Source organism: Agrilus planipennis, unplaced genomic scaffold, assembly GCF_000699045.2.
Source record: "Agrilus planipennis isolate EAB-ADULT unplaced genomic scaffold, Apla_2.0 scaffold86, whole genome shotgun sequence".
Lineage (NCBI taxonomy): Eukaryota > Metazoa > Arthropoda > Insecta > Coleoptera > Buprestidae > Agrilus > Agrilus planipennis.
In genome coordinates, this window is record NW_020438863.1 from 1,012,570 (window position 1) to 1,023,419 (window position 10,850).

At 36.0% G+C, this 10,850-nt stretch overlaps 1 protein-coding gene across 1 annotated transcript; it reads left to right on the forward strand.

Moving 5' to 3' along the window:
* Positions 1 to 6,938: 6,938 nt before the first annotated feature.
* LOC108735700 lies at positions 6,939 to 10,461 on the forward strand. Its single transcript, XM_018467782.1, has 10 exons — positions 6,939 to 7,450; positions 7,506 to 7,667; positions 8,180 to 8,342; positions 8,412 to 8,533; positions 9,050 to 9,288; positions 9,356 to 9,546; positions 9,629 to 9,864; positions 9,916 to 10,078; positions 10,148 to 10,263; positions 10,353 to 10,461. The coding sequence occupies exons 1-10, from the start codon at positions 7,417 to 7,419 to the stop codon at positions 10,409 to 10,411; spliced, it is 1,485 nt and encodes a 494-aa protein (XP_018323284.1). The 5' UTR covers positions 6,939 to 7,416; the 3' UTR covers positions 10,412 to 10,461.
* Positions 10,462 to 10,850: the final 389 nt, after the last annotated feature.

Sequence of the window (10,850 nt, forward strand, 5' to 3'; positions counted from 1 at the left end):
AACCTAGAGTAGATGAAACCGACAAATGTCAAGGAAAAGTTCAAAAAGACACGGAAATGAATCTTCTAACTCTCTGATCATTTTTAATGGGACATTTTTCTCTTTTAAAAAAAGCAATTCAATTCTTAATGGTAGCATAACGAAGGCAGGTATCATGGAGCCTATTGATCATGTCGACATAAACTTCCTTACCCTGTAACCCTTTCATATACAAATACCGTATGTTAGTTCAATATTCGAAATGGTTAATTTTCTCGTTTACAGCTAACATGGCTTTTTAAATGATTTAAGTCTTTGATGTGAAACTTTTTAATGATCGAATAACATTTCATATTACACTCTAAACTCTATCTATATCAAAACCCCCTCGTAATTGTACAGTAAGGTAATGTTTTGCAGTTGTTTTATTTACTATTTAATTACCCTAACGAGAAATGTCCTGGACACCCTGTATACTGAAGTTTGTTTAACGTGTAAATGATAAAATGCGATCTTGTTTGAATCCGTTTCGATCTCGTTCAATACAAACATTTGCTAATCTAATTGCAGTCCATTGTGAAAACACCCCCATTAGCAATGTATAGGTACACACAATATACATGTATACACATTTCATATACCTACAGGAAATATATCTATACGAAACAAATCTAAACATTGTGAAGCCTTTTTAATCCTTTACTCGGCGCATCTTGTTAAATATTGAAATATTTAATAAGCAATACTTAGTATTCTTTATTTAATGTAAAACAATTGATACTTAGTCCATATTTATCGATCCAAGCGTTATTTTTAAAATGTTTACATTACAAACACAAACAATAATATTAATCAGCCATTTATAATAAGTAAGTAAGTAAAATTAAAAATCGTTTTCTTTTCCATATTTCATCGACAAAACACAGGCTTCTTCTCCGTTAGTCTGTCGATGGTCCTTTTTTACTCCCGCCCACACGTAGATAACTCCATCGTCCTCGTCCTTTCCCGTTCACTTCGGTTGCCTCTTTTTTATGTTCCTTTATTGGTTTTTTTTTCCGGTACGTCCGCGCGAAAAGAAAAAGCAATAACCCGATTATATGTAAGATTATAACGCACAGGACTACCCTACACCTATACTTAGCTAATTGGGGTGGGCCCCAAATCCAATTTAAACTTTTAAAGCAAACATTGTTATAACATCCGCCTCTCTGGGAAAAGTAATAAACGGAAACATTACCTGAACCAGTATAGATAGCTCGTATTTATATATTAGCTGAATCCAATCGTTTCCGAACAACAATATTATAAACCAACTATAACAAACAACGCAATGAGTAAATAAAAAGTTATTGTTTTGATGGGTTCACTTTTAATATTACTAGTACTAAGAAAATTAACGAAAGTATTGCGAAATATGTCGATAGGTATGTATATTATCAGTCTGTCCCGATTTTTTTTTTGAGTCTGTCTTGATTACACAGTCTGGCTACCGCCCTGGAGATTTTAAACAGACAATTTGAAAGTGACATTTCAGAGGCAAAAACAGGAGTTAGAAGGAGTAGAAGTAGACCTAGATTAGATTACTGTGTGGGATGTTCTGGTTTTAGGGAAATGCGAAGATTAGCTCAGGAATAGAGGTGCGTGTCCAACCAGTCTTAGGACTGACGACCTTATGATGATGATGATGAATTTGAAAGTTGACATCATTCGAGAAATAAATAATTGGACAATGATATTGCTTGTTGTTGTTGATTGCCTTTATTTAATATATTTATTCAAGATAACTAAATAGGCAGGTATATAATGTATACCTATGGTATACGTATGGGTAATATCTACGTAGTTGAAGAGCAAAATTCATTAATTTTGTTGGCGATGGTCTGCTTTTTAAGTGCTGATGCCTGCAGAAAGAAGGGGGGATATGGGTAATATGGTCTTTGATGGCTTTATTACCGGACCAACTCCTTCTTTGCTCCCAAATTTTAAGATACCATCAATAGGTACCTATCCCATTATTTCGACGCGATTAAAGGGTCGTTTGTTTAGACGGAAAAGTTAATAGGTAACCGACTGTTTTATACCTAAATAAGGTAACGCTCGAAGAGAAACAAAAGAAACCGTCGAAGAACAAACCTAACGGTAATTTTGAATAAGAGTATTTTCCAAAGAAAAAAATTGTTTTTTCTTGTATAAACCCACGAAACTACGCACAATTAAATCTATTGTCCGTTTCGGAAAAGATACGAGCCACAGGTAGCGTGACTCAAAACAAAAAGGCCGATGATCATCGTACAAACGTCAGTTTGCGGTAGCAGAATCTTTTTCAGTTAACCGACCTACTACTATAGAGAGCCCACATACTACGCATTATAGTTGAAATTTAAAAGCAAAATTTTATAATTGCTTCCTCGTCCCGTTCTTCACCGGATAGGCAAGCAAACGCCGGAAATTAGATGGATCGGTAACAACGTCATGCAGCTCTGTCTTGGATGGAAAAGAACTAGAACGATCCTCCAACCCTCCGCCTTGTTCATCAATCATTTTCACAATGAAATTCCATTTTTACTACCTGATCTATCTGAACTATCCAACTATCCGTAATAAACAATTGATTTACGCCAAACAAAAGAAACACATTATTTGTAATTGTGCAACGATAAGTGCTATTAGTGCAATAATATGTATAAGTCGATGTTATTGCGATTGTTTTTTAATTAGCTGTCCCAAGGACCATGCCGAAAGTCCCGAAAATATATGATTTATTTAATCTTTCGCATTAGAAATAATTCTGCATTGTGTTTTCTTTGCAAGTAAAATGAATTATAATTTTTAGAACATATACAGTATATTTCGAATGCAAAAAACATCAGGTTGGTTGAATTTGTAAAACTAGGCCACTGAAGTTGACATTAACTTCCTGCTTTCTTTCGAAAAACATTAATGACAACAGCAATTTCAGGAGATGTTTCCTTTTTTGTTTTGGTTATTCAGCAAGTCGTCGTTCAAATATTTTTTGGTAGAATTTAAAAAAAAAATCGAATGAGTTTTTATCGAGTCACATATGGCTTAACAAAAGCGCGGGTAGTTATTATACTTCAGTTATATTATCTGCCCTGCACGTCTCTCTTTCCGGACCCGACGCCCCCCTTAATAAATGCGGACCTTTGATTTCAGTTCCGACATGCCCCAACCTCCACCTCCTTTGACGCTAACGAGCTCACACAGTTTTTATTTTTAAAATAAATTTACAAAACTGGAACGCGACGGTATAATGCGCTCCTTTTTTTTTTTTTCCTTTCAGTTTTAATATTACCGTAACCGTTAAAAATCCCATCAATTTTTAATAACCTCGTTAAAAAATCGATCGATAATTGATTTTGATTAACACCCTCTGGCCAGAATCGAGCAAGTCATTTTTCGCCCCACGGTTTAATATTCGTTACAAATTAGCGCCTACCCTTCGGCGAAGCATTACCTATTATATTAAGTACAAATATAAACAAATATCTAATAAAAAATATATAATTTGCAAAATAATTTTAAAATAAAATAAGTAAATAAAATTTGGTAAAAATTTTTTTTTTGGGGTTCTGTATTTTTCATGTAATGAGAGGTTTAGGGTGGAAGGGAAGATCGGGCGGTCTAAGGGGCGCCAAGTGATACGCATCTAAATAAATTTTTGAAAAAAATATACACAAAAATTCGATTGATAAATATATTTAACATGATCAAAAATACCACTTTTCAGTTAAAGATACATGGACAAAATGAAAAACGAAAATTTACCTAAATATTAAAGCGATATTTACAATTTACCCCACCCCCTTGCTTCGTAAGCGAAAATAATAAAAATTACAATTTGGAATTACAAATTTAATTGCAACAATTAAGCAATTTGAAATAATTTTTAAAGAAACATGTCAAAATTGAGATTATTACACGTTACCTAATAAATTCTAATATTTTTACGGCACATTCAGTTATTTACAATCCAAAATTATCATTAGTTTTTTCGGTGTAGAAAAGCGTTTATGATGGTCGCCGCCGTTCTCTGATTGGGGCGAGAATTTGCACCCCGCTCAGTAAATAAATACATGATTATTATTCTCTTTTGTTTTCTCGTTTTTATTTAGTTCTGGTACGATTGCATGTCGCACGATGGCATTCGTCCTTTTGGCCGTTCAAGTGGATTTGCTTAGGTAATCGTCCTAAACGTTTATTAAATATGAAAGAAAGAAATGCACGTCTGCGTGTCCGTATGTATTATGAAGAATGCACGGTGGTACCTAATGTTATACAATATCTGTTGTTATTGTTAAAAACGAAGAAGAAGAAGAAGTGAAAGAGACGAGAGGAACATTTTTGGACAAGATTATAATCATTACGTCACGGAATACAATGAATCGGCAGCGGTACAATAAACATCGCGTATATCGGTGAATGAGAGGACAACGGGGGTCGTAATGACGGTGGGCTATTCGCGGACCTCGAAGAAAAACCTCTAATAACAACTTGCTGTGTTGTTGATGCCACTGCTTCTTTTCTTCTTTCACTAGGGCCTTTTTTTTATTATTATTATTGTTATTATTATCGTCGACGTTGGATCACGATAAATAAATAAATACACTCTTGACCGATCCAATCGGAAATTTCGTTGTTATTTTACCAAAAGAAACATTTTTAATGAATTCGATCGGAACTGTCGACTAACGAACACGCTTTGATCGAAAACTGCACAATGGTTGGCTAATTATTATTTTCCGTACCTATAAACGTCCTTATTTTACAAAAAGATAATACCTGTACAATATGTCGAGGACAGCAGCGCCGTTCTCGTCATTTTTACTACCTAACATAACATAAACCGACTGTTTGAGTGTTTACAGGGATAATTTGCTAATTCAATGTTCGAAATGGAAGGACGAAAGACTAATGACAGGGTCTCTTCATTATTTGTCTTTGTGATCGACCGCACGCCGTACTGTACTCCCCTGCAGGAAACTCATTTGTCGCAATTTATGATTTTCGAATTTGTCAAACGAGCCGAAAAATTGATGAGAGCCAATAGGTAGAAGATACCCGAACGCTTTATATATTGCTCGTAGGTATACCTAATATGCACCCTGTAATGAAAAACTGTTATATTTAAATGTCTATAGATATTTAAACAGGACTTGTACATAAACAATTTATTTTAAACATAAACACTTCTTGTTTGGCCACCATCTTCAACCGACAATCTTCCGCCATATTTATACAGTCGCAGAATGTTGTTCGTGATTATTTCTAGGATTTCACGTAAATTTCTTTTATCGTGTGGTCTTGTTACCTTAGTCGATAAAAAGGATAATCCAGGATAACGTTTGTCGAGTTGGAAGCGTCAGGCTTCGTAATTTTATGAAACTCGTAAAGGAGGAGTGCTCGAAATGGATTTGCGATTAATTTTTCCTGCCTAATCGATAGCGATCATCAGGATTATCCATTTTATAAAGATTTCAATGACAGGAAGATACCGGAACAGTGGAGTTTATCAACATCTCATATGTTTCCAAAAATATTGATGATTTACATCAAGAAATTCAATATCATCACCAACAAGAGAGCATAAGTATAATAATATTACTTATTAAAATATCTTTTTGTAAACCGCCACACATAATTATTATCGCGTGATTCTAAAAAACGAGGGAACCCCCATTTAACATAGAATGACCCAACGGGTACCTAACACAAACCTACCCGTAGTTAGGTAGACAAATTTTGACCAACAATAACAATTATTACCCCTGAAATTTAGGTAGCGACTGCGGGATTTTGAAAGATTTTGTGCAAGTTACAGCGTACGACGTTAAAAGTATAACAAGACGACGAGCAACGACATAATGAATAATGATAATGTTTATAATTCGTAAGTGACGGCCTAAGCTCTGTTTTAAATCAATTGTCCCGTCATCTTATTTACCGTAATCAGAAGGAAATTACAGGGATAGGGGCTCGTTTTCGAGGAATTTGAAAACGGCAAAATAATGCTACCGAACAGGGAGACGACCTGTACTCAAACAAAGGCAGCACCAAAAGTAGGTAAACTATTCCACTTAATTTGACGAAACCTCGTTTATTAATATGATTAATTCTCTGAAAAGCAGAAAAGGTTTGATTACGAACAATTGTAAGAAATGTTTAAGAAAATGTGAAACGTGAAACAATAGGCCCAAATGTCGTGTGTTACCTTACCTTCGTTTTAATTATATTACCGATCGATTTAGAACAGAAACGGGAAGATTAAACAGCCACCTGACAAAGTCCTTAAACAAGAGTTGTGAATGCATTGTGTGTGTGTGAAAGAAAGAAAAAGTATTATTGCATCCTGACGTTTCGTCCAATTATTAAACGTCTCTACACAACTGAACCGATCTCGTTAATTATAGTTATCGGTACCGTTTCGCATTTAAAGCCTTTTAAATAATTGATGGCTTTCAGTCGGGATCGAATGCGATCTGGATCCTTAAAACCGTAGGCGGGCGGACCTATCGAATTTCGCACATTTCTTTTTCAATCACACACGATAGTCTTCCGAAAGTTTCCCAAAGCATATACGTGTAGGTACACTATAAACTTATTAAGTTCTCGAATCAATTCAAAAGTAACTGCAAGTAGGGTAAACATAGGGCATTACTAACTAAAAAAGTGGCATTAGCTTTAACACTGACTTTGGCTGTTTTAAAACGTGTGCTTTTGAAAGGTTAAATGTTCGTTTTAAAGTCGACTGTAATTGTTTTGAAGTGATTTAATTTTGGATGTAATAGTGAAACTATTTTATCCTGTCGTTGATAGTGTAATGAATTTTTTTTGTTTTTATGTCGATTTAAATCATCTTAAAGCTCTTTTTTAAATCGATCTCTTTTTGTATCCCGATAAATGAACTCAGAACGCATTAAATTAAGAGAAAAAGCGAAATATTACATTAAAATTCAATTTTAATATTCATTTCTGTCCCGCTGGCGGATGTAAACGAAACAATTTGTCTTGTTATTGTCGACTTTTATTCCAGATTAGTCACAAATTTTTGCGCTTTTCAATCGGCAGAATTGCGACTGTCGCAGGGGTTCCCTTGCACGGTCTCGCCCCGTGGGGGTCACTTTCATCGGCCGCCTCTTATTTGCACCCTGCAGCTAATCTTTTCTCTCCGACTAATTGCTTATTCTTATTGTCTAGGGGTTTAGGCCAAAAGAACAAATTCACGAATGTGTTTAGGTACAGAGGTACCTGACGCTAAATCCATAAGCGCGATCAGTCATTCAAGGGTACCTCAATAAAAAATGAAATTATTTTTATTAGATGTGATCGAGTAAGTAGTGTAACGTTTAAATTCGTTGACATTAGGTTCTATCCAATTGAAAATTTGATTTTTGACTAGTTTTCCCAAAAGAAACGACGATGAGTGTTATCGAAGATGTCATCGTTAACGTCGGTAATAATTATGGATGTGTGATCCGTTTCGATGTCGATAAATTTGATAATTTTAGGTTGGGGACTCTACCACAACCTCATCGTGGCAATAGCTTCCGCAAGCGCTGCATCGCAGGCAACCGCTTGGTCAACTCAATGTTTTGCCTTGCCGATGGCTTTTTGCGACATGATATTGCCTGAGAGATCTTTTCGAAATTTGGGTGCTTACCTGTATTTCGGTGTGTACCTATTCTGTCTCGCTTAGGAATGTTGGCAAGGGTTAGGGCAACACTTTGGTGGGATGCAAGAAAGCAGGGAGTCGAAACTTACGGGGTGTCAAAGTTGATGTTGACTATGTTTATATTACAAATGTGTTACACTTTATTAGGTACCAGAACACAATTTTGCACTCTTGTGCAACAGAGTACCTACACATGGTTGTCAGTAATCTGTAAACCTATAACTCCCAAAATCCCAACAGCCAAAATTTCGAGAATCTCAGAGTCTCAAAATAAACACTGGAAAAGAAACTAACATCGGTTAGATTCTTTTCTAATTTTTTACCACCACAACCCTGTTGCCACTTAATTTGGTGGCAGTTTGCTACTTTGATCTTCCATAACTTTTGAACCCCTAGGTCCTGCACACACTAAACCTCCGTCAGTGTTTCTATAACCCTCCCGTAAACCCCTATGTATGATTATGCAAAGGCAGTTTTAAATTTATTGATACATGTCTATTACAACTTCAGGAATTGCTTTGGGAAGTTGCCCCCTTTGCTTTTTTAGCGATATTGCCGAAAGGAAGTCCCTGTTCACGAGCAGTTTACTCGTTTGTTTCGTTACATGTCTTGTGGCCGGTTTCGCCCACGGTACCGTCATGATAGAATTCTGCATGTTTTGCTTAGGATCTGGGTAAGAATAACTACTCTCATTCAACACAAAAGTGGGTTCATAACTTATCTTACGTATCTCTTCTCGTAGATTAACTGCAAACCGTATTATTATGAAAGTTTACCTAATTGAACATTTACCGTTTACGAAAAGAGGGAGATACGTGGCTATAACTGATGTTTGCTTTGGAGTAACACTCCTTATATCGGCCCGTAAGTATTAGAGGAGAAGTACTTATTAATACAACAACATCCTGCAGTCCCTTGCCTGTAGCCAGTGTGCGGCTCCAATGATAACAAACAAATGAAAAGGAAAAAATAGTAGTGTAGCCATATCCGAACTTCATAACTTAAAACTACAATTGTTGGCCATTTTGAGATGAGTAATCATCTCTGGCATATTTTTTGGCGTCGAAAAATTGGAAGAGAGGACAATCATTTTCAATGTGTTTTCGTAGTAGAACTTAAATCTTGCCCAGTAATTACTACTTTCATCTGACGAGAATTTGGAAACATTACAGAAAATATAGTGGAACTTTGGGAAACATTCAAAACATTCTAGAAAATTTAGGAAAATTCCTACCTTTTTATCTAATACGTGATTGTAATATCGGAAAAATTTGATTTACAATTAGAGTCACACACTTGGCATGTGGCACAGGGAAAGAAAACGCTTTTGCTTTTTTTTTTCTTAATACGTACAAGACGTAACCAAAAATATGTATGCAGTAATCGCAAGTTTAATGACACCATCGGTGATACATCAGAGATCGTTTGACATGAGAATAATCACTTGGAGACTAATGTTCGGTCTTTCGGGAGCAGTGAGCATCATCATAGCATGCACGACAGCCCTGCTTCGGTCCAGCCCGAGACATTTGTTTTTCAAGAGAGACTATTCGGAAGCAGTCAGCACCATAAAGTACATCTATTCGATTAACAATTCGAAACACAGCCAAACGTTTGACGTAAGCAGACACGTACATGTCCCACATCCTCTGCATTTCGTTCCCTGTTTCCTTCTCTAATCAACAGGTCCGCCCGCTCCAGTTGGTGAACGCAATCAGTGATTACAACCTCCGATTCGATCCTTACGCGACGACGTTCTCCGAACAACTTTTCGACTTGACAAAGAGGATTTTCTTCTCGTTGCTACTCACTTTTAGGAAGAAATTCGCAGTGAATACGATACTTGCCATATTGATCAGGATCGCGTTTCCCTTAGAGTGAAGTATTGATCGTATGATATTCTACTACGAGTTGATACGTCGTTGTGTAGGTAAAACGGTTCTTTTGTCCTTTGTATAGGAGTATTCATGTGGGTTTATGGCTTGTCAATGTTATACATCAAAATAAGTCGATGGAATGCAGCATAACGCCTTTAAATCTTCTGTACTTGGAAGGTGCAACAAATGAAAACCGTTGCAAGATTTCCTTAAGTGAAACCATCTATTTTGACTTCGTCGGACTGATAGCTTCAACTGTTGTCGCTTACACGATCGTTTTCTTGCTTGTCGATCGATTAGGAAGAAAACCTTTGCTCGGTAATCAAAGGGCCAAAAGGAAGTACATCAATAACTAAAATAATCAATCAGTTGTAGCTTGCCTATTGTGCACCGGAAGCGCTTTGATTTTATTAGCGAAAATGGTTCCTTACTGGTTGGCAATTTTGTCCTCCATCGCCTTCATGATGGGTTACTCCATTGCTCTGTCCGTGTTAGACATTATCACTTTGGAAAGCTACCCGACAGCGATTAGGTGAAAATCTATCTAAAAACTAAAACAATCCAATTTGGAAAAATCGACAAAAACCAATTGATGTTGCAGGTGTACCACGATGGTTGAGACCCAGATGCCCTCGAAAATGTGTGCCAGTTTCTGCCTAATTTTTCTGAACGCGAACTGTCGAACAACTTTGACTTTTACGGCAACGTCAATGTTAGGTCGGTATTTGTAAGTGTGTACACAAAATGTCGATCGATATATAAGTTAAAATTAGATTTTTTTAAAACATATTTGTTTTTCTCTCCAGTTGCCACGATACTGAGCGTGTTCCTCCAAGAACTAAAGAACCAGCCCATGATTGAATAACTATTGCTTTTAAAGAAGAAAAATTGTAATTGGCAATCAATAAAGTACCATCGCATCACGTTTTGATAGATTTTCGTTTAAAGAAATATTTAGTACTTAAATTTAATTTAATAGAAACAGTAAAACTCATACTGAATAACATCAGACTTGAGAATTTTCGTTTTTCTATCGAAAAAGTCATTGTGCCCTACACATAAGTAGCAACGGTATACGGTTTAAGTTAATTTTAAGAAATCATAACAAATAAATCGCGTGGGATATTTGGCTAACGAATATATGGGCGGCTACCTAATACTTGTTCGACATAGATACATAAACAGTATCGTTAAAATTCGATTTGATATCACAAAACAATTGGCAAATAAGTAACGATCTAACCATAAGTAATTGTTTATGAGAAGGAAAAATAAATAATATCTACTACTGATAGAATGCGAGC

Bases quoted from the DNA above. Each gene is read 5' to 3' on its own strand.
- LOC108735700 (XM_018467782.1), top strand. From the start codon at position 7,417: ATGAGTGTTATCGAAGATGTCATCGTTAACGTCG. The intron at 8,343-8,411 runs GTAAGAATAACT...CTCTTCTCGTAG, and splicing joins ATGTTTTGCTTAGGATCTGG to ATTAACTGCAAACCGTATTA. The intron at 9,547-9,628 runs GTGAAGTATTGA...TCCTTTGTATAG, and splicing joins AGGATCGCGTTTCCCTTAGA to GAGTATTCATGTGGGTTTAT.